The sequence below is a fragment of the Lissotriton helveticus genome, chromosome 1_1 (genome assembly GCF_964261635.1).
Source record: "Lissotriton helveticus chromosome 1_1, aLisHel1.1, whole genome shotgun sequence".
NCBI classification, from domain to species: Eukaryota; Metazoa; Chordata; class Amphibia; order Caudata; family Salamandridae; genus Lissotriton; species Lissotriton helveticus.
In genome coordinates this window covers 701,323,487-701,347,909 of record NC_136057.1, presented here as the reverse complement: position 1 = coordinate 701,347,909, position 24,423 = coordinate 701,323,487, and the positions used below count along the sequence as shown (strand labels likewise).

Sequence of the window (24,423 nt, the reverse complement as noted above, 5' to 3'; positions counted from 1 at the left end):
CTACAATACATTCCACATCCATAATTAGATAAAAAACAATTTAACACACATTTGTAATAATTGCAGAAGTAGAAATGCTAGAAAAATCATGCACATGTAATTTACCATGCAACTTAATATTACATTGTTTATTCTTGTATATGTATACTGGGGTAGGATTTGGGACCAGGAAGTTGGACAAGCAAGTACTGAATCAAAGAAAATACAAAATATTCTGTACTGGATAACTATGAGGGAAACTGGCAACTGATTCTGCTTTGGATTGTTTTATAAACCAAAAGTAATGAATTAGGAAAATCCTTCTTCAAATACTACTGAATGAAACAGCTGAGATTCGAAAAACACACAATCAATGAACTGGCACTTGTAGACCACCCCATTTTGTCATTATTTTTTTAATAAGGCATCATCGATGTAGTTATTCATTTATTGTTTCCCATGGAAATTACCATCTTTTTCATGGTAGTCCCCCCTTATTTTTGCCCTTACTATTCTATTTTTGATGTCCCTGGTTTTGTTGGCATTAGACCTCTACACATTTTACTCATGCTCACCAGTAGTAAAGTGCTTGTGCTCTTCTTTCCAAACATGGTAAACATGATATACACATGTTTGGTACATTCATTTTACCTTTAAGCATCTTGTAAGTGGTACTACATGTAGCCAGGGCCCGTAAGTCAAATTCTACTAATGAGCTGAAGCACTCCTTGTGTCTCAGGACTGCCATTGCAGCCTGTGTACACCATTTTCAAATTGCCATTTCAACATGGCAAAATAAACCATTTGCTAGGCCGAAACCATCCTTTTAAAGGCTACTAAGTCATCCCTAAGGCAGGCCCTAAAGGCTCATAGGTCATAGTGCATGGTATTTAAAAAGGAGGACGAGCGTACTGACGTTTTAAAAGAACTATCAGTGAAAACCGCTAAAGTCATTTGTCACTGTGGCAAGGCTAGCGTCCCATAGACTAACACTGATTTACCTTATTACATTTCGTAAGGGATACATTCAGTATTGGAGCAGCTTGAAAATACTTCTTCCACTCATTTTCATTGGAATTTAAAAATCCTCTTTATTGGTAAAGTCGGATTTTAAATTACTATTTTGAAAATTCCATTTTTGGAAAGGTGCTATTTTTCTGCCTATATCAAATGTGCCTTTCTGCCAGTGCACAGGGTCACATGACTGTTAATGGCTCTCCTGTGCTTTGATGTGTATTCCTTAAAGACAGTTGACAAAAAAGGATCTTGAGTGTGGGTGTTCTTCTCCTAAGCAGTGTGGCCTTGGGGTTGCACAACGCCCCTTCCTGAGCTTCAAAGGGTAGCCTGATGGCTATACCCAGCCCCTTTCTGACTTCAGAAGATGCCTCCCATCATTAGCAAATGTAGCTCATACCAGGGCTTGCCTGCTCTTTGTTTCACTGGACAGACTGGAACTAAACCCAAGGGAAGGGAAGAACTCACCAGAACCAGTTATAGGCTTAATGATTCAGAAAAGGGGGTGGTGATGAACAGAGTGCCTGAATTAAGCAGACCACTCTTACCCAGTCCAAAGATCAGGGCTTGATCCATCACCGTTTTTTAGCTCACTGCACCATCCCAGCTCAGAACTTGGCTATATGCAAATTAGTCTGTTCCTGTCCCAGTGCATGATGGGAACAGGGCAAACCAAACTACCAAGCCAATTCTTATACTGGGAAGGAAACAAGCTTCCGGGGACCGGTTTCTGCCATTTCAGGCGTCGTCGGCCCGGCTTGCTTGAATCCTGATGGTGCAATGAGCAAGGGACTCACATCTGAGTATACCCTTCCACGCTTATGGTGGACAAAATGATTCAGAAAAGGGGGTGGTGATGAACAGAGTGCCTGAATTAAGCAGACCACTCTTACCCAGTCCAAAGATCAGGGCTTGATCCATCACCGTTTTTTAGCTCACTGCACCATCCCAGCTCAGAACTTGGCTATATGCAAATTAGTCTGTTCCTGTCCCAGTGCATGATGGGAACAGGGCAAACCAAACTACCAAGCCAATTCTTATACTGGGAAGGAAACAAGCTTCCGGGGACCGGTTTCTGCCATTTCAGGCGTCGTCGGCCCGGCTTGCTTGAATCCTGATGGTGCAATGAGCAAGGGACTCACATCTGAGTATACCCTTCCACGCTTATGGTGGACAAAATGATTCAGAAAAGGGGGTGGTGATGAACAGAGTGCCTGAATTAAGCAGACCACTCTTACCCAGTCCAAAGATCAGGGCTTGATCCATCACCGTTTTTTAGCTCACTGCACCATCCCAGCTCAGAACTTGGCTATATGCAAATTAGTCTGTTCCTGTCCCAGTGCATGATGGGAACAGAGCAAACCAAACTACCAAGCCAATTCTTATACTGGGAAGGAAACAAGCTTCCGGGGACCGGTTTCTGCCATTTCAGGCGTCGTCGGCCCGGCTTGCTTGAATCCTGATGGTGCAATGAGCAAGGGACTCACATCTGAGTATACCCTTCCACGCTTATTGTGGACAAAATGATTCAGAAAAGGGGGTGGTGATGAACAGAGTGCCTGAATTAAGCAGACCACTCTTACCCAGTCCAAAGATCAGGGCTTGATCCATCACCGTTTTTTAGCTCACTGCACCATCCCAGCTCAGAACTTGGCTATATGCAAATTAGTCTGTTCCTGTCCCAGTGCATGATGGGAACAGGGCAAACCAAACTACCAAGCCAATTCTTATACTGGGAAGGAAACAAGCTTCCGGGGACCGGTTTCTGCCATTTCAGGCGTCGTCGGCCCGGCTTGCTTGAATCCTGATGGTGCAATGAGCAAGGGACTCACATCTGAGTATACCCTTCCACGCTTATGGTGGACAAAATGATTCAGAAAAGGGGGTGGTGATGAACAGAGTGCCTGAATTAAGCAGACCACTCTTACCCAGTCCAAAGATCAGGGCTTGATCCATCACCGTTTTTTAGCTCACTGCACCATCCCAGCTCAGAACTTGGCTATATGCAAATTAGTCTGTTCCTGTCCCAGTGCATGATGGGAACAGGGCAAACCAAACTACCAAGCCAATTCTTATACTGGGAAGGAAACAAGCTATAATGCCAGAAACCGGTCCCCGGTAGCTTGTCTCCTTTCTGGTGAAGAATTGGCTTGGTAGTTTGGTCTGCCCTGTTCCCATGATGCACTGGGCCAGGGACAGACTAATTTGCATATAGCCAGGTTCTGAGCTGAGATGGGGCAGTGAGCTAAATAACGGTGATGGATCAAGCCCTGATCTTTGGACTGGGTAAGAGTGGTCTGCTTAATTCAGACACTCTGTTCATCACCACCCCCTTTTCTGAATCGTTTTTGGCCACTATAGGTGTGGCAGGGTATACTCAGACATGAGTCCCTTGCTCACTGCTCCATCAGGATTCAAGCAAGCCGGGCCGACGAGGCTGAAATGCCAGAAACCGGTCCCCGGTAGCTTGTCTCCTTTCTGGTGAAGAATTGGCTTGGTAGTTTGGTCTGCCCTGTTCCCATGATGCACTGGGCCAGGGACAGACTAATTTGCATATAGCCAGGTTCTGAGCTGGGATGGGGCAGTGAGCTAAATAACGGTGCTGGATCAAGCCCTGATCTTTGGACTGGGTAAGAGTGGTCTGCTTAATTCAGACACTCTGTTCATCACCACCCCCTTTTCTGAATCGTTTTTGGCCACTATAGGTGTGGCAGGGTATACTCAGACATGAGTCCCTTGCTCACAGCCCCATCAGGATTCAAGCAAGTCGGGCCGACGAGGCTGAAATGCCAGAAACCGGTCCCCGGTAGCTTGTCTCCTTTCTGGTGAAGAATTGTCTTGGTAGTTTGGTCTGCCCTGTTCCCATGATGCACTGGGCCAGGGACAGACTAATTTGCATATAGCCAGGTTCTGAGCTGGGATGGGGCAGTGAGCTAAATAACGGTGATGGATCAAGCCCTGATCTTTGGACTGGGTAAGAGTGGTCTGCTTAATTCAGACACTCTGTTCATCACCACCCCCTTTTCTGAACAGTTATAGGCTTAGCCAGAGGGATGTTCTTCATCCACAGGATGGAAAGAAGCATAAAAGTGGCACCCTCAGAACCTGAAATCAGAACACTCCTGGACCTGAAAAGATTCAGATAAAGGACTTCCCACCTGCAGAATGAGGATTGGACCTGCTTGCCTCGAACCCAGGACCCCATAAGTGACTTCAAGGGTCAGCTGGCTGACCTCCAGTTTGAGCAACAAGGGCACAACAAGACCACAGAGGCCTCTCCTGCTTTCCTGCTAACCAAACCCAACTGGACCTGACATAGTCCCCTCTGCTCGCCTCTGTGGGAGTGAGTCCCTACCCCTGGTGCTGTCCTCAGGAACCCATGGCTGGAGTCAAAGTACACTCCTCTCTGCTCAACTGAAGATTTCACCATAGCTGACGGATCATAGTATAGCAAGATGAAGAGCTATAGCAAGATTACAGCTCCGGATCCGCGGTTTCACTGGATCAGACACAAGGCAGTGCAGAACAATGCAGAGCCTTGCATCACAGTATCACAGCAAGTAGGGTCCAGGTGCTGCGTTCAAGATTGTTGCATCCTTTTCTGTCCTTGAGGCTGTGATCATGAGGCCAACCAACTAACCCTCAGAGTCTCTCTGGTGGTCCTGGGATCAAGATGCAGGTCCTGTCCTACTTATTCAAGCAGCAGGGCAATAGAGTAGCAGTCATTTCAGCAGCACAACAGCCGCTTTTCCTGGAAGCGTCTTCCACAGCTCCTGAGGTGTACTGCAGAGTTAGGTCTGAGGGTCAGTTAATTATAACTGGTGCCCACTATAAAGCAGGAGAACGTTCTGGAGTTTTCTACCGCTGGAGGTGTTTGATATTTCAAGTTTCCCAGCGCTGGCCCCAGCTTGTCTGGGTTCACAAGATACTAGTGTAAAATCTCTTGGCGAGTGTGCAGGGCAGAGCTTTTGTGATGTGCAAGTGTGGTAGGTGATAGCTACTCCCCCTCATCAGATCATAGATGCCCCATCCTGTTAGCTACTATCCCCCTTTGTCTTACTGTCTGGGATTAATACACAAAGACCAACTGTTAGCTACAACTGTGACCCGGGTTACAGACTGCAGGTACCAAACGGTTCGAACAAGAAAATTCCAACTTTCTAAAAGTGGAATTTTCATAATTGTGACTTACAATCTTTATATTAAAGAAGGTTTTAAATAACAATTATGTAGACACGAACCTCAATATTCCTACCTGCTCCCAATTGAAAGTTATCACATATTAAATGTAATAAGTTGACCCAATGTTATCCAATGAGAGAAATAGGCCTTGCAATAGTGAAATGCGACTTTTGTAATTTTTCACTACCAGGACATGTAGAAGGTAAAAGTACATGCCCAATGTTTTTAAACATAATGTAAGCTGCCCTTTGGAATGTTTAGTTCCTACTCTAGGCGTGACTTAAGAGCAAAGAATGACAGCAAGGTACAACTTACTGCACCACCCAGTAAAGTCACCACTGGGTCAAAAGCTTGAATATTGCTCACCTCATATGACCAGCACCACACGGTCATACAACATAAACATAACAAGAAAATGAGAGGCAGTATGATCACAAAAAACACGAGTCAAAAAGACATATCAATCCATTGTTCCAAGTCTGAACCGGAAATTCTTTTTATTCCATGTCTCAGTGCTTGAATGACATTTGAATACCATTAGAAGAATTGAAGAATTGTAACAGACATTTCTCGTGATCGGCTACCTGACACTTCCGGCTAGGGGTAAGCTATGGTTCTTGATCTGGGTGTAGTCTGTGCTTAACTGGTCTGGGCACTTCTTGTTCGGTGTATGACCAAACTCATCTCCGTCTTCTCTTTCCACTCTGATATCTTTCTATCCATACCTTGTTGTGTCAAGCTTAATGTATGAAAACTTTGGCACAGGACTTTACTATACCTATTTTGGAACACAGTTGGTGTCTCCCCATTTGAAAAGTTTTTTTAAATACATGTCAGTACCAAGGGTGTAATTTTTGTTGTCTGTCATTGTGTATCTCACACATTCCTTAGTTGATTTTGACAAGTATTTTGTATAATGTCTTTTTTGTTAGTCTGTGGCTTTTTGCTAAATTGTTTTCTTCTTGTGTGTTCATACATTGACCTTGTTCAAAATGAGTACATATGTGTGTTTATATATTTTTGAGACTGTAAGTATATTATCCCAAAAGTAAAAATAGATACATTATGGAGTAATTCTTTACATATCAAACAAGGCCTGCAAAGAACACTTAGCAAACTATAGACATGCTCAGAAATGTAAGCCACACTAGAGAGATACAGCACACGTGATGCACGCAGAGGTAAGGTTGTCTTTATGTTAAACCTGTAGCTACTGTGAGGTCACACATTATATTCTCCAAATATAAACCTATAAGCTAATGTGATCAAATATCAGAAAGGTACAACAAAAAATCAGACTGGAAAGAAGAACATGGTTATAAAATATACCAGTGCACGTTTTTTTGTTTCTGAAGTTGTAATAAAATAAAGAATTGCAAAAGGCAGTCTGTTTCCTCTGTGTGGTAGAAATGATTGTTTCTTCATTTCTTCTTTATGCATTAATATACTGTGATTCAACAGAAGACCTTACCCATGGTTATGGCAATTAATATGTACTTAGGACTATTTTGTCTTTGATAGAATACACTATTAATCGTGGAACTAAAATAATTGGGATCCTTTCCCCTCTCTGAGTTCAAGAATTTATATTTTAGGAACTAAAATGCTGATTAGATGATACGGTATGGATGGCTATGATTATTGTATCATTATACTGTCATGCAGAATGTCAAGATTTAATTATAATTAACCAAAAAAATCAAAAGGTGCATTAAGTTGCGTACATTACTTTGACATTTAAAAAAATACTCATATTGCAATGTGTATCAACACTTATCAAGAGTACTGATAGCCATGGCCTTGTAAGGTTTTTACATATAATTTTACTGACCATATGTTTGTTCAGTCTTGTCTATTTCAATGAACCATAGCATAACTTTTCTGGGGTAGCAGAATTTCATCACCATTTTTTCAGCCTAGATTAACACTAATCTCCAACTGTTGCCAAATACTGTGAGATTAAGGATTCTAAAGCATGTAAATGTATACCTGGTTGTTAGTTGACATCCTTGGCGTGGTATTCCTCAAACTTTTTGCCTTCACTCCTCCTGCTTGCTGGGTTAGTTTTTGTTGGCTTTATGACACTCTTTACCAGTGCTAACCAGTGATAGTGCGCTCTCACTAAAACATGGCAAAATTTGCTTACACTGTTAGACCTGGCCCTTTTTGCCGGTTTATCCCCAAACTTTTTTGCTTTTCTCTTCTATTTTTCCGACCCTATTTTCATTGACTGTAGGATTCTGGGCACTTTATCATTGCTGATCAGTGCTAAAGTGCATATGCTCTTTTTATAAATTGTGATATGATTGGTTATCTCTGATTGCCCTATTTGATTTACTGGTAAGTTCCTAGTGAAGTGCACAGTGTGCGTCAGGGCCTGTAAATCAATTGCTACTAGTAGGCATGCCACCCACATCAGTAGCCCTGTAAATGTGTCTTAGACCTACCACTGTAGTGTCTGCTCACGCAGTTGTAAATTACCATGTTGCCCTGGCAAATGCACCCACTTGCCAGGCCCAAACGTTCCCTTTCCTTACATGTAAGGCACCCCTAAGATAGGCCCCATGTACCCCCATGGGCAGGGTGCAGTGTATGTGAAAGGTAGGACATGTACTGGTGTGTGTGACAAGTCCTGATAGGGAAATACTGTATATTTATTTTTTCACTATTGAAAGGCTGTCTGTCCCATAGGCTTATCAATGGGGTTGCACTATAACATTTTTACATGTGTAGCTTTCCATAGGGACAAGACTGGAACATGAAGTTTAGGCTCTCTGAACTCAGAATTTATTAACGTACCTTTTGATGAAGGTCGTTTTTACATTCTTTGTTTGAAAATGGCACTTTTAGAAAGTGCAAAAAGTATATGTGTAAGAGTGCACTCCTTCCCTTATTAATACATTAAATCATCCATGAATATTTGTTGTTGTGATGCATGCAAACAGCTGCTGGGAACCGTCCCAAGTCCCAGCTATTTCAAAATACTCCAAAAGCGAGCACATCATTCGCGCACTAGACTGACACACTGCGGAATAGGGGACAATCCCTCATAGTGAACCACTTCCTCCAAAAGTTCAATATTTTTTTTATCACTGTGTACCAACTTTTTACCAGTCATTTTATCCATGTTCTTTCATGTTTAATCACCCCAGAGACAGAATAGTTTTCAGTGACCCCTGATGAAGAGCCAGCACGGCTCGAAATGCATTGGGTATGACATAAAGAGTCTTTTCTGAAGCATGGTTGACCTCACGTGCTACTGATGAAAGCCTGGATGGGCTGCAGGAGGCATTTGAAATTGGTGAATAAAGTATTCAGGCGCAACTATTCTGTCTCATTGAAAGATCATTTACTTACATCACAACTAATACGCATCAAAAGAATCTTCTCGGACCAATAACATTGGGACAATCTCTCATCAAAGACAAAATAGAGCGATACAAACAACGCAGTTATCCGAATGAAGTATTAGATCGTGCACTGACGAAGGTAGCACCATTGGATAGAGCAACCCTACTTCAGAAAAAACAGAAACCACCAAATGAACGCATGGTGTTCATTTTGAAACAATCCAAACAGGCAGTTAAGATTAAGGAAATCATCAGACGACGATGGAATATCATAGCTAACGAACCAGACTTTGTTAACTTATTCACAGATATCCCTATTTTTGCACACACACGACCAAAAAATGTAAGAGAGTTATTAAAAAACAAACACCCACCCACTCACCACAGATACAAAGGTATGAATAAATGTTACAACTGTGGCCAATGTGGCAACGTGATAGTGGGAAACACATTCACACATCCAAGAACAGGACAAAACATTTAACTTAAACACAACGCTGAATGCAACACTATAGGAGTAATTTACGCGATCCGCTGTCCTTGCGGATTAACGTACGTTGGAAGAACATCCAGAAAGGTGAAGACGAGAATCATAGAGCACAAAAGCACAATACGCAATCGACATACGTCTTCCAGTCTGGCCGCACATTGGCTCCAGGCGTCACATAACATTCCGCAGCTCAGATTCACAGTCTTACAGAAAATAGAACCCATTAGTTGTGAGGTGCACCATACTCTATTATCTAGAAGAGAAACTTTTTGGATAAAATATCTGGGTACCATAAGTCCGGGTGGTCTGAACGACCAATATGAATTATTATGCTTTTTGTAATCTAACCATCTAACCCCAGATGTTCTAAGTTCGAGCTTGTAACAGACTGGGTTTTCACTTTTGACAATGTGGCATTCAGTTAGATGTACAACTGTATCTCTGAATTCATTTTGTGTGACATGTGACGGTTATCTCATGCTGCTTATTTAAACCATAAGGAACATGCAATATAGCTTCTTGTATTTGTATGAGCAAGGATCCACAGTTACCATTTGCAGTTCTCTAGTGACTTTGTAAAGAATTGGCACAACCGTTATTGGTCTTGTTCTTTTTCCATTTCTGTTCCATTCAAATTTTGCACCCTTCACACAATATAGGTTACCCCTAATAAATCCTTTCACCACACTAGGATACGTTTTTTTTGCAGCACATTGTTACATGAACTTTCAATATCGTATAACCATCGTTTACCGCACGTGAACAATAGCTGACTCAATTTTACACTTAAACCTGTTCAAAAGTTGCGTTTCAAGGCACGCAAATACCACAGTATCATACATGCAGATCAGCTAATAAAGACAAAACATCCCGTTTGTCTCAGGTCACTCTTTTACACACAGGCAGTCTGATCACACTATTGACATTAGGTTGTTAATAAAGTTGTATTCACTTTTGATGAGGTTCCCTTTAAAACGTGGGTCGTTTCTCGCGCCGGATGTATACACCGGAAGTCGAGACACGGCAGGAACCGGCGTTTTCAAACATCAGCACGGAGATAAACCAGGTAACTACCTTGCAGAAACATGTTAGTTCAGCGTAGTCTCAGCATTGTTTCATGCTTTTATACTTAGCGCAATTCTCCATTTATTATCCCGCAGTACATTTTGACGCTAGGGGAGACTGGTGGACTGAGCATAGACGAAGGCACTCACGGGTAAGACACGTGATTCACTGCACCGTTAGGGAGATGAAATATCATTAGTTTACATCATTCTGTAAACCTCGTATGTATTTATTCACAGTCTCAAACTCCAGGAAGTGAGTTTAAACTCATGCCGCTTAAGAGATCCGCGTTCCACCACTTCTAAGGAAGATTGGGATATTTGATATTAGAGAGATTTAGGTAAGCTGGCATGTTAATCAACATAGGGTCACTGCACCATTTGATTATTCAGAATGCGACAATCAGCATTTTTTATAATTTTTTCTCGCCAGTTTCTCGACGAATCAGCCAAACTGAAACGCGATCACTTGTGATATCAGAGCACTCTAGACTCATTTCCAGTGAGTAACACTATTGTTAGTCTCTGGTTCTGCCGTTGAATTTTTGAGCATCTGCCTCAACTCTTACCACGTTCTCACACATACACAGGCTGAATTTCAGAGTTCACCCTTCTGCACTGGGTTTAATTTGTGGGAACTTCAAACGGATGCATGAGAATCAGGCACTAAACACCAATCACGCCACCCCCTTTTTTTCATGAATTGCTCACAATTTGTCAACACTCCACGGACGTGCCAACTCTAATTAATTATGTAATTTTAAATAATTACACTTGATTACATGGTGAATTTCAATACTGTATCATCAGATTCAGAAAACAATGTTTCATATTTCAGTGCCAAGACCGTGGAACTTGAAGTCAGGAAGACATAAGCATAAGCTAACCCCTGAGGAAGGGTTCAACGGAACCCGAAATGCACTGGGTCGTTCTTATTTGATTTAGTCAACATTAGGATATATGATTTCATTCTGTTTCATTCTCCTTGAACATGTTTTGAATGTTGTATGAGTAATATTTGAAGCGAAGAATTTTGTTCAGAATATATGAACATCAAAAAACTGTTTGAATATTGGTTGTTTATTTTCACTTAAGATTGGAAACACTTTCTTTGAGCATTGTACAAACTAGATTAGTTTAAACAGAAACCCTAGGGACACAGATTACACCTATATGGCACATTTAATTTACTTGTAAGTCCCTAGTAAATGGTACTACATGTACCCAGGGCCTATAAATTAAATGGTATGAGTGGGCCTGCAGCACTCATTGCACCACCTACTAAAGTAGTTTTTAAAACATGTCTCTGGCCTTTCACTGTGGCCTGTAGTGCAGTTTTAAACTGCCATTTTTACCTGACAAAGAAAACCTTTTTTCAAGCCTAAACCTTCCATGTTAATACATATAAGCCACCCTCAAGATAGGCCCGAAGGTGCATAGGGCAGGGTGTCTTGTATTTACAATATAGGGCACATGGGTTTAAGTTTCACATGTCCAGGTAGTGAAAAACTCCTAGAGTCGGTTTTCACCACTGTTAGACTTATCTCCACAAATTGACTAACATGAGGTTACCTTATTACGTTTCAAGAAGTGATACATTTTGATAGGGAGCAGATAGAGATATGATATTTAGACTCAAATTAATTATAATTTAAAGTCCTCTTCAAAAGTAGAGTCTGATTTGAAGTCAATTCTGAAAATGACACTTTTAGAAAGTTAAACCAAAACAACAACCAAGATGCCATTACTGATAAACAATTCAAAACACTTTGATAATTGGCGCAAGGACCATCAAACAATGCAACCATTGGCTCATCAATAGCTTTTATTTCAATAATGCAAATTAATCTTTTTGTTTTCATATATCAAAAAGGGAACATACTAATACATACGATAGACAAAAATAATATATCAAAACTGCATGAAAATGTGATAACCCATCATACTTAGATCCACTTTCATACCACTTGCAATCAAACTCTCTCATTCAATCCAACTCCCTCATTCAATCACCACATTCACCACACACAACAATAGTCCTAAGGGCCTATATAATTCAATTCCACAACCTGTAGAATGACTGAACCGGTCTGGTTCAATGGTGAAAGTAAAAAATCCCCCATGGTCCTTACATTTTGGCACTTTATTTCAGGGCATCTGGAGTTGTGTAAAAGTACAAATAAGAGGGCAGAGGCCATCACCTCTTGTGATCCCTACAGGTCCGGCTGGCAGATATATGCATTTAAGTCTGTGACAGGGTAGATTCACGCCACCAGTGAGAAGTTTGTTTGTTCTGATCGTCTGATATACAGATAGAACACACAAGAGATATGCAAATCAGATCCTAGGACCGTGCGTCTCTATCGTCACATTTAGTAAATCTGCAGAAGGTGTTAATTTTCTATTTAAGGAGAAATATACCCCGAATATTGAGGAGTTTTATGTTTTGAACGACAAGTCCCAGAAGGCCCGGCTTGTGTGCACGTATTTACTCGGGCGCCTACGTTGCACGTTACGCTCGCTGAACTAATCATTGGAGCTATGGCGATACACTCGGTAAGCCTCATGGGGAACTACAGCGGTTATTATCTTTCAACTTCAACCAGGTAGACTTGCTTGCTAACAGTAAGATTGTGTTGCAGCAGTGCCGAGCAGACTTATTCAGCAACAGTTGGAGAAAATAGAAGACGCAGCTAAACGCGGCAGCTGCTTACAAACACCGGATGGCGTGCGAGGTATGCCCACATTGTTAATATGAAAACAAACAAGAAAGAGCGTGAATTAAGTTTGTAAAAGCCACGCTCAGTTCATTTAGCTTTTTGGAGAGGAATACAGCAAACACCAGTTGAGAATTTGAGTAATTGGAAGCCATTAAGTCAACAGTGTCTGACATAGATTGTATCATCTAGATAACATCAAGTAAGTGCTATTAGGCATTTCCTTATGTCTCGCGCTATTTATTACTCGAACAAAACAGAAAGACAAGACAAACTTTTGTTTGTTTTCCTTCTTTTCTTTAGAGTCACACAAAACAGTCTTTTGGAATGTCAACCCTCTGGTTTCATTAGTATAGGTAAGCAGTGGCTGAGGGGACTAACAAGTGTGAGTGCTAGGCAATTTTAATTGGCTAAAGGTCAAAAATATTTTTCTTTTTCTTTTTACAGTGGTGTCTGGTCTTGATGAGAACCCTGTCATCTAGGGGGTTTGAAACGCGTAGACCTTGTCTATTGCTTTGTGCCAAACAATTGTCATCAAAATAATTTTGGTCGTGTTGTGCACATTTAATTCAAATTTTCATTAAATGTAAATGATTGTAAATACTTTATAACGTGCACTAGGAACATTAGGATTAACCATTGGTTTGTTCTGGTTGTTGGTTAGGTCATTCTACAGGTTGTGGAATTGAATTGTATAATCCCTTAGGACTATTGTTGTGTGTGGTGAATGTGGTGATTGAATGAGGGAGTTGGATTGAATGTTCCTATGGTTGCATTGATTGATGGTCCGTGTGCCAATTATCAAAGTGTTTTGAATTGTTTATCAGTATTGGCATCTTGGTTGTTGTGTTGGTTTAGAGTACTCAGCCTTACTGATTAGAGTCACACCCGTTATTGTTATATGAAAACTTTTAGAAAGTTGGCATTTTCTTCTCCTAACCATTTGTGCTAAACGACCAGAGGGTCAAGCACATTTAATTAAGTGACTTTTGTGGCTCATCCTGCTAAGGATTGTGGGTGTGCCTAATGGAGCTTTCACCTCCCTCAACCAATAGCCCGATTTCATACATAGGTGTGATGCGATTTCTTACCCTGATACACAGTAATCTCAGAATTGCTATGACATTTTGGAGGATTGAAGTTTCGTTAACTTTAAGGGATAATGGACTAAGAATTGTGTAAGGTGAAATTTCATTACAGTATCAAGGTCAAATATTCTTCTACGATTTTAAAAAAATACGCACCTGCAGCTTCCACAGCTGAGTTTGTGAAATGTAAATGCACATATGTGCCACACCTTAAAATGTATTAGGACATCCACACGGCACATGTATAATTCATACCTCCAACCAGGAAACAACAGTAGGCCCATCCCATTGAGCAAAGGGCAATCCTTTTCTTCGTGCTTCTTCCAAAAGTTCATGCCTAAAAACACATCAAAAATGTAGAATTAACACTTCACAAGATGTTTTGTAGACAAATGCTTGCTCAGCATTTATTGCTTACTTCACATGTCAATTACTCTGTGTGCTGTATTGAGGATATGGTGGAAATATTTGTTTAAATGACTGACTTCATTAATCTCTATAGAACTTTGTAAATCCACAAGCATTAGCTCATAGATTCCACAGTTTGTGAGTAGATTTAGTATCAGACTGAAAATAAAAAGCTCGGAGGCTAACTTTTAGTATGTTCTAAGTTCTACATTTTAACGTGAAGATTTAAGCCTAACGGTTGCTTAGCCAAGTGGACAACAATCCCCCGAAATTTGCTAAATTGACTGTAGTGTAACAGCATGCATCACCAATTGCTCAATTTGTGTCTCAGAGGTAGCTTGTTTCATAGGTGTGGCAAATGAACACTGTTTGGTTTCCCTCCAAGTGGTGGCTGGAGAAAACGTCTAAATAATTATAATAAACTATTTGAACCAGAACAACAATTGGTTAGATTACAGGAAACACTGGAAACTTTATGAACTAGGTAACCTATATAGTAAGTCACAAAATAAACAATTACAGTTTTTGGAAATGACAACACCTTTCTACACTCCCACTCCCTGCCCAAGAAATATATACAGTAACACAGATGACTCGGGGTATGTCGCCTCATGCCAGGACGGGCTAGCACCCACCCATTTCTTTTTTTTTAGAAATTCAATCACCTAGTCCCACAGGCCTAGTAGGCTTTCTACCCCTCTCCCCATGTTCCACAGAGGGCAGATTCGGGAAATCCCTCCAACCTGCCCTCCTCAAGGGGGTATGAGAACTATATGGGGCAAGGGTAGGGAATGTGACCCCATGTCCGGATGCCCCGACCTCAATCATATTCTTTAAAAAAAATAAAAAATCTATTCCTAATGTCTAATGTGCTTTGTGAACCCCTGGTGAGGGCAGATAAAGGGCACTTCACCCAATCTGCCCCCACGGAGAACAGATGAAGTGTCTGCAAGTTAAGAGTGATGGTACAGCCTAACCCCATTTTATTTTTAGAAGATAAATAACCCTGGTGGCTAATTGGTTTTCTGCCCCCCTAGAGGAGCAGAAAGACTGTTTGACCTTTTTGAGGGTCACAGGTCCTGCCTAATGCCACGAATGGTCAACGGTCATCTTAAAAAACATAACCCTAGTGTTTAGTTGGCTCTCTGCTCCCCAGTGGGGCAGCAGAGGAAAAAACCTCAATTGCCCTTCAAAGGGGGGCAGAAAGACAGAAATGCCCTAGTTTAGGGGGAGAGCACTGGGCCATGTCTGGAGGGTCGATCCCCCACTTTAAAGCCATCCCTTGTGGCTAGTGAGTGGATCCCTTCTCCGGAACCATCCTCATATGGCAGTCCTTAAGCCGGGTTCCACTATGGAGTGCTTAGTGCTCAGGGGGATAAAAGCAGCTGGGTGTCTTAGGCTGCTCCTGCTTTCACTTTAAGTCTGAGTGACGTCATGGCACACTGTGCGTCACTAACACTATAAAAAATACACATTAGTTTGCAAGCAAATCCCTACCCTTGCAGCTTGAAGTCAGTATATAAAAGGGAATTCATATGGTACAGGCTCTAGTTATAGAGTGAGGAGGACATAAACTCCTTGATATCCTCACTAAAGCGAATAAAAGTGAATATGCCAATCCTTATTTTTTCATCAATAATGAATGACAATATGTAACGGGGGCAGTGTAGAGCCTGGCACTATGTAGCATTATTGCTTCTTGAAGCAGTTCTGCTGAAGATGGTCTAAACTACCTTCTTTAAGGGCTTGTTCTCTTGCAGTAGTATGGAATGTTGTACTACCTTATGGCATGATAAGCTAAGTATGGATGAGCTCCAAGTGACCGTAACGCTGCAGTATACCACTAAAAACCATGACATTCTAAACTAGATGCCTGTAATTGTTCAACATTTTGCCCTGTTGAAGCAACATTATTATTTGTAAAGTCATGAAACACGGGTTGATTTTAGTTCTTCACTTTCACTTCAATATTTACTATACAGGTCCGTGAGAGTGGAAAAGAATTACCAAATACTATCTTTAAAAAATGTCTTTATTTCAGAACCTGAGGTAACCAATACATTAAATGATTCTTTTCCTATGTACCCATCACACTTATTTGATATCGGTAAGGTCATGGAGAAATCTTACACCCTCAGAGGTTAAGCAGAAGGTTCAAAATCTAGGTTTCCTTTAAGTTTGAATCTTTCCTAATAGCTTGCTTGCTACAACACAATATTGCAACTATTTAGGAAACATGGCTCCTTTCATCACAATGAATGCAGACTATCAATAACTGCGGATTTCCCTCATGAAACCAGTCATCTGCAAGAAATACCTACCAGTAAGGCCACTACGAAGACCGAAAGACATCAGAGCTTGATAGACTCTTGTCTACCCTATGTGTACACTTTGGGCATGCCAGACTTATTGCAGGAGACTGGAGCATCGCCGCAGAACCCGTCCGGGAACTCTCTTGCCATTTTAGAATCTGAATGGAATAAAGGTGCTGCAGGATCTCCTTGGCTACCATGTCTTATTACATCCTTTGTGACTACTCCATTCAAGAGACAAGCAGTGCTCTTTCTATTTCAACCTCCATGGCCAGGACATGAGGATCGAGTTTTTCTTGATTTCCGATTCACTGCTGTTCAATCCTTCCAAAAGTGAGATATTTGGAAATGGAGTTCCCAATCACTCCTTTATACAGCTAGATGTAGAGATATTGGGTGTAAAAGCGACATACACACTTTGATGGCATGCGTCATCATAGGCAGCTACGTTCCACCTTGGTTACATTTTATGTCCAACATCTTGGATATTTATACTTAGAGTGGCTAGCGACTAGTATACATATGAAATAGTGATAACCTATCTTTCACATTTTATTGTGTTAAAGGCATTTGTAAAACAGGACATGTGATAGTTCTTTTTTACTCTCAACATTGTGGTGCACTCATTAAGCAAATTATGCCAGTTACATACACAATCGAGCGGGAAAGATACAAGTATTTCTGGAGCTTATTATTCTCAACATCATGGATCGTATGTGTTCTGGTTATTTTGATCCTAGATCTACAAACTATAACAAATGTTTTGGGCAGGTTTTTATTTAGGTCTAGTTGATCCATGAAAGAGAAAAAAAAGAGTCCAGTGGTTTTTGGAGCACACTGGTTTATCTGGCCATGACTACAGCATCATCGATGAACAATAGTACAGGTATGGGTGGATCACCCGATTACTGCATATCACAACCACTAGCCACCAAATTGTTTCTATGTCATTATTGAAGAGCAAAATAAAAAAGTGTCAACACACACCCTTGACAGATGCCTGTTTCGATCTTAAAAGAATCAGAGCATTTCACATGTGACCCACACTCAATATTGGCAACTATGAAATGCAACTCTCTAACAACAATCAATTGGTTCCTTAGCACCCAAAGATAGCATAAAAGAACCACAACTTGTGATTAGCACAGTCAAATGTGCTGCTTAAATGCATAAAGTGTAGGTGTTAAATAACCTTTCTTGTCATGGTATATTTATCAATTAGCAAAGACAGGTTCAAGCACTCAAGGTCTATTCTTAGCGTTATCCAGTTCTGTTCTGAAGAATTCTTTTTTAGAGTTGATGATTTTTTTGTTATAGGCTTTTCTGGCCTGACGGAGAAGTTTAAGATGGTCTGCGGAAGGGTGCTTTTTCCACCTCCGTTCTGTTTGCCGAAGGGACCTCCTCTCATTGTTAAGGGATCCGTTGAACCAGGGGTTCCTGTTTTGATCTGTGGTCTTTTCAGTTTTAGCGGAGCAAGGTCATCGATTATATTGGATATCGTTGTGGAATAATGTTCAGTGAGGTTGTCGACCATGGTGATATGGGGGGGAGGTCAGATGCACAGCGGGCAGCCAGTTTCTCGTGGTCAAGGTTCTTGGTGTCTCTGATCCATCTTTTGGGGATCACCGTTTGCGCAGTCCATGACTTGTGAGTGCCAGGCAGATAGAAGGTGATAGCGTGGTGGTCAGACCAGTCGTAAGGATCTATGGAGGTGAGTTTGACCGCAGATTCCTTGGAGATGAACAAGTCTAGAATGGCACCTTTCGAGTGAGTAGGGAGGGAGCAGGCTTGGGTAAGGGCTTGGTCGGCCAAGAAGTCTCTGATGACGTTTACCTGCGGGTCCTTGGGGTCGTTCCAGTGCAAGTTGAAATCGCCAAGGAAAATGTAATTGGAGTTATGGGAGGCATTGGCTGTGATAATTTCCATGAGGTAGTCTGGGAAAGTGTCATTCTTGCCTGGGGGGTGGTTAAAGATGTGCAGTCTGCACCGACGGGTGGTGTTGTTGCAGACGGAGAGGGCAAGATATTTGCAGGAATCAGTAGGTTCGGCTAGATGTTCAGTGATAAGAAGGTTGGAGCGGAAGATGCAGGCAATGCCACCCCCTTTTTTTTGTGATTGCCTGTCCAGCCTTACGATGTGATGGTTGGGCGGGACTAGAAGGTCTAGGCAGAGCGAAGAGGATTAATTAAGCCAGGATTCCGTCAGGAACACTACTTCCGTGTTCAGGATGAGATTGGCGACATCAGCGGCATGCTTTACCGCAGAGTGGCAGTTGATAAGGAGACCGGATAAAGGGGGGACGGTATGCATGTCGTGACTAGGGGCGGAGGTTGGGACTAGCGCTAGATTACTGTTGACTAACCCTCTGTGGTGGAGAGTAGCTGATCTTTAGGGATTGAATGCAACCGAGCGTATAGGTTGTTCTGTCATCGGATCAGAGGAGCATGAGGATTCATAGCTAACGAGGAGGTCTGCAATTTCGTACTCCAAGAGTTCCAGAGGGCTAGTCGTAGCAGGGGTAGGTTTGGAGGTTAGGAGGAGGGCCTGTACTTCTTCCTCTGCGAGGTAGCAGGTCTGCCTGTGAGGGCACAGGTGTCTCAGGAAATGGGGGGGTAGAGTTCTATGAAAGCCTGATATATGAGAAAGTGAGCTCGGCGAGGTGCAGGAGGTTTTTGAGGTCTGTGAAGGACTTGTGGATGCTCAAGGATAATTCAGTATCTTTGCGAGAGGGGTGCTCTTGCACAATTCTAGGGAATTTTGCTTCCTCGGCTGCGGGTCTTCCTCAGGACTTGGGGGGGGGGGGGTGTTGGGAAGAGCAGGGGGGGGGCTGGCCGTGATCGCACTCGTTGTCTGGATCAGCCACCTGGAGTGTAGAAATGAGGTAGGATTTAAAATTGGTTCTTTTCCATAGTGGTAATTTGTATAGGGGTTTGGTGGGTACATTACCAACACAGCTGGTTAGGTGCGACTCCAGCTGTGTTGGTAATGTACCCACCAAACCCCTATACAAATTACCACAACGAGTGCGATCACGGCCAGCCCCCCCCCCTGCTCTTCCCAACACCCCCCCCCCCCAAGTCCTGAGGAAGACCCGCAGCCGAGGAAGCAAAATTCCCTAGAGCACGAGGGTCGAAACGTCGACTTTTTTAGTTTTTGTGCCTGTACCCTTCATAGTCCCCCCTTTCTCCCCTTTAGAAAACCATTTTGGACAGGCCTATTTAACCAGTGGAAATAACACCGCTTGATTGTTGTTTTTTGTAAATAATTGAATCTATGCTCTAATTTTTCTCCTTTCTTCTCCACTCGAGCACCCCTTTTCACCTTGACTTTAATTCCTTCAGCTCTTGCGCCGTCTATTTGAATTGTTGATGATAATGTAAATAATTGTGTCATCTTGTTTTTTTTGATAAATACAAATTTTGAAATGTAGGTTTGGTGTTCATTGCCTTTCCAATAACCTTCTTCTCCCATGTAGCTTGATTTCTTAAATGCAGATTGAATCGCATTTCTAAGCTATAAATTAATCTGTGGATTAAGTCAATTTAATTAATAGTCTAGGGCCATTGTTTTTGTATATCATTGATACCCAGGTCCTTTGATTTTGTGGGTGTTACCCCATTGATTTAATCATCTTTTTTCTGACTCAGGTCTACTCCATTATACGAGGTAGCACAGTGGTGTCGCTCTATAGTAGCTCAGTAGGTTGGGGATCCCCAACCCGTCCGGTGGTCGATAGGCCAAATCTCTACGTAACCGTAGCCTGGCGCTGACCTGGGTCAAATCCTTCCTGACTGGGAGGTCTCAGACTCTTAGCCTGGGTACTTTCAGGGCACCTAGGGAGCGCTCACTTTGCGGGGTCCCTCAGGGCTCTTCTTTATCTCCCCTTCTCTTTAATTTGTATCTTCAACCTCTTCTCTTTTCCCTGAGGCAGTGGGACGTCACCGTATTTAATTACGCCGACGACCTGCAACTCATCTTTCCTCTTGACTCTTCTTCTGCTATTTCTAACTTCCAGGCGGCTATGACCCACATCCTCCAGTGGATGAGTCAGAACCAGCTTAAATTAAACCCCGGGAAGACGGAGCTCCTTCTCCCCGGTAAGAGCTCTACCCACTGGGGCCCGCACTTCTGGCCGGTAGACCTCGGCCCTCCTCCCACCCCTGTGGCCTCAGTAAAGAGTCTCGGGGTCATCATTGACTCCGAACTATCTCTTAAACCCCAAATCGGGTCGGTGGTCTCCTCCTGCATGTACCAACTGCGCAGGATTAGAAAGGTGGCTTACCTCCTGACGCCCGAAGCCCTGATTGTAGTCATCATGGCACTTGTCCTCTCTCGCTTGGACTTCTCGAATTCACTCTACCACGATCTGCCCAAGACTCTCATTTCTAGACTTCAGATCATCCAGAACCAAGCGGCGAGACTTGCCTGCGGGATCCCGAAATGGCAATCTGCCAAACCTTTTCTCACTAAACTTCACTGGCTTCCTATTTCTTCGAGGGCAGCCTTTAAGATCGGCTGCCTCACCTTCAAATCTCTTACCGGCACCTGTCCTGCCTTCCTGAAATCCCTCATCAGTCCTTATTGCCCCTCACGTAATCTTAGATCCTCTACCCTTCGCCTTCTGGTCGTTCCTTCTTTTAAACTATGCAGAATGGGTGGACGGAGATTTTCTCTCCTTGCCCCCACATTCTGGAATTCTCTTCCCTCCCCACTCAAATTTTCTGACTCGCTTACCCAATTCCGTAAATCTCTAAAAACTTTCCTTTTTCCACATTCTGGTTAACTCCCTTTCCTTTCTCAGTGTCAGACCAGCGCCAGGAAACCCACGGTGACAGAGCGCTCTAAAAGCTCCCCTTAACATAACATAACATAACATAACATAACCTCAGACGTTTCCCGGCCCAGATAAAATGTTGAATCTCTTTTTGCAGTGAGTGGATATAGCGCATGGGGGGTCCTACTGGTATCGTCTGAAATATATATATAGTATTTTAGGCAATATGGACATTTTAACCGCTGCAACGCGGCCTAACAGCGACAGGGGGTGTGTCTGCCACCGGCGAAGATCTTGTGTTATTTGGGAAATGAGATTAGAATAATTGCGTGCGATTGTTTGGTCTGTGGAAGGAGTCAGAGTTATCCCCAAATATGGGATCTCAGTGTGGGATCGCAAATCCCCAAGCCCTAAAAATTTGCTCTCAGGGGCGTTCTCATTGAGGCCCAGAGACAAAAGCATTGATTTCCCTATGTTGACTTTAAAGCCTGAGACTTTGCCAAAGTCAGTCAGTTCCTGTAAGAAAGCTGGGACATAACTTCGGGGCGTGTCAAGAGTCACTAAGGTTTCGTCCGCATAAAAGCTGATGGTATGCCGCTCCCCCCCAAAGGGGATACCAGAGATGTTGGAGTTGTCTTCAATCCGTTGTGCTAGGGGCTCGATGTAGAGCGAGAAGAGCAGGGGTGAGAGAGGACACCCCAGTCTTGTGCCCCGTCGGATGTCAAACGGCTGTGAACTGATTCCTTTGACGCGGATTGTCGCTCTGGGTTGGTCATAGCAGCTCGCGACCTAGGCACGGAAACGGTTCCCTATGCCAAAGTGCGTTAATGTTGTATTGAGAAAGCCCCAATCCGCTCTGTCGAACGCTTTCTCAGCGTTGAATGAAAGTAATAGAGCGTCCAATCCCATATGATGGCATTAACCGTTTGGTGTTGTCACTGCTTTGCATGTTGGGTATGAAACCCAATTGGTCGGGTTCAATAATGCCAGGCAAGCGGGGGCCCAGTCTGGCTACTAAGACACCTGTAAATAGCTTCAGGTCAAGATTGAGTAGGGAGATTGGAGGGTATGCTTCGCATTGAGTGGGATCTTTGCTGGGCTTGGGAATGACGACTATGTCAGCTTCAAGCATATCCACTGGGATAGAACCGGGGCCCTGAAAGGAGTTGAAAAGGAGAGTTAAAATTGGGGCTAGGAGTTTTGTAAAAACCGGTTGAGAAGCCATCTGGCCCGGTGATTTTAGGGGTTTGAGGCGGGAAATCGCGCTGATTACCTCCTCCACTCTAATTGGAGCATCTAACGCTGCAGTGCCAGACGCATTGATAGCTGTTATCGCCGCTTGGCTAAGATAAGCCTCACCTCCGCCGTCAATGGTTGAATCCATACTTTAAAGAGTTGCATAGAAGGCGCGGAGGGCTTCTGCGATCTGCTCATCGCTTTCGACCCGTTCACCGGTTGAGGCGTGAAGGGCCGCAACTTTTGAGCACTGAGTCCGGGCCTGAAATTTGCTCTCAAGGAGCCTCCCCGTTTTATCTCCCCCTATATAGTAGGAGTGCTTAAGCTGTAAGTCAGTGTGCTCCGCTCTATCAAGGTCAAGGCTAGCCAGCTGCACCCTGGCCGCTTTCAGCTGCCGCCACATACGTGGGGCCCCGGTCTGGCTGTGTACCCTCTCAAGCTCAGCCACTTTAACCACTAACTCCTCTCTCTTCTCTTTGCGGATCCTATTGTCAGCTGCGGAGATAGCTATTAATTCCCATCTTATCACTGCTTTAAAAGCTCCTCACAGTGCAGTCAAAGGTGCGTCAGTGGAATCATTAATCGTCAAATAGTCAGTAATGCATTTATGCACCTGTTGTGAGATGTCCGGTCTTTGTAGTAGGGATTCCCGGAGTCGCCACCTCCCCTTTGATCTGTGTAGGGGGCGTATGTCAAGAGTCACTATCACGGTATCATGATCAGACAAAGCTGCCGGGACAATATCGATGGTTTGGACCAGGGCGTTGAGTTCGGACGACCCTATAAAGTGATCTAGTTGAGGTGGTGAGTGGGCAGTGGCAGGGCTCATAGCTGCCTGCGTGGCGCCAGCGCGCTGACATTTTAAATTGCTGTTTGTGTGCTATCTGGTTTAAAAATCGGATATCGCAGTATCTATTTTAAATATTTTTACTTTTGCAGGGCATTTGTTCAGGACACTCTGGTGGGCCCATACCCTTAGCGGCTGAGGCTTCCACCCCCCCTCGCACTCCCCAGACTCACCTGACGCACTCGGGGCGGCTGTCTTGTCCATCCTTCCTCCACGCCTCGTTCCGACAGGGTGGCTAGCACCGTTGAGCGGAGGGCGTGGAGGTGAGAGGCAGTCACGTCCGCTGCGCGAGGGGCCGGTTAGCGGTCTAGTGGCTGGGAGGCTGACGGGCTGAGGGATACAAAAGGCAATGGAGTTCCGGCCCGCGTGGTGGTGAGTGGGCAGTGGCAGGGCTCATAGCTGCTTGCGTGGCGCCAGCGCGCTGACATTTTAAATTGCTGTTTGTGTGCTATCTGGTTTAAACATCGGATATCGCAGTATCTATTTTAAATATTTTTACTTTTGCAGGGCATTTGTTCAGGACACTCTGGTAAGCCCATACCCTTAGCGGCTGAGGCTTCCACCCCCCTCGCACTCCCCAGACTCACCTGACGCACTCGGGCGGCTGTCTTGTCCATCCTTCCTCCACGCCTCGTTCCGACAGGGTGGCTAGCACCATTGAGCGGAGGGCGTGGAGGTGAGAGGCAGTCACTTCCGCTGCGCGAGGGGCCAGTTAGCGGTCTAGTGGCTGGGAGGCTGACGGGCTGAGGGATACAAAAGGCGGATGTACCCCCGGAAGCGCAGCGGGCGCGACGAAGGCGCGCCGAAGTGTTGCCAAAGTCGAGCCCGTCTGCGCCCGTCCGTGGCCGACTGCGGCCCGGGGCGGGAGGCCCTGTTCCTACTGGTAAGATCTATTGGGACAGGGAGCAGCTCCTCAGCCTACGTTCGGATACTCCCTATCCATGTAGGCATGGCATGTCAAG

General features: G+C 43.6%; 1 protein-coding gene across 1 annotated transcript in view; it reads right to left on the bottom strand.

Annotated features, from left to right (window-relative positions):
• PPFIA2 (PPFI scaffold protein A2) overlaps positions 1–24,423 on the bottom strand; it is a 2,034,471-nt gene that overhangs the window by 190,120 nt on the left and 1,819,928 nt on the right. Inside the window, exon 22 of the mRNA XM_078674230.1 lies at positions 14,140–14,221. Coding sequence (XP_078530356.1) covers positions 14,140–14,221 — 82 coding nt within the window. The remainder of the gene's footprint in view (positions 1–14,139; positions 14,222–24,423) is intronic.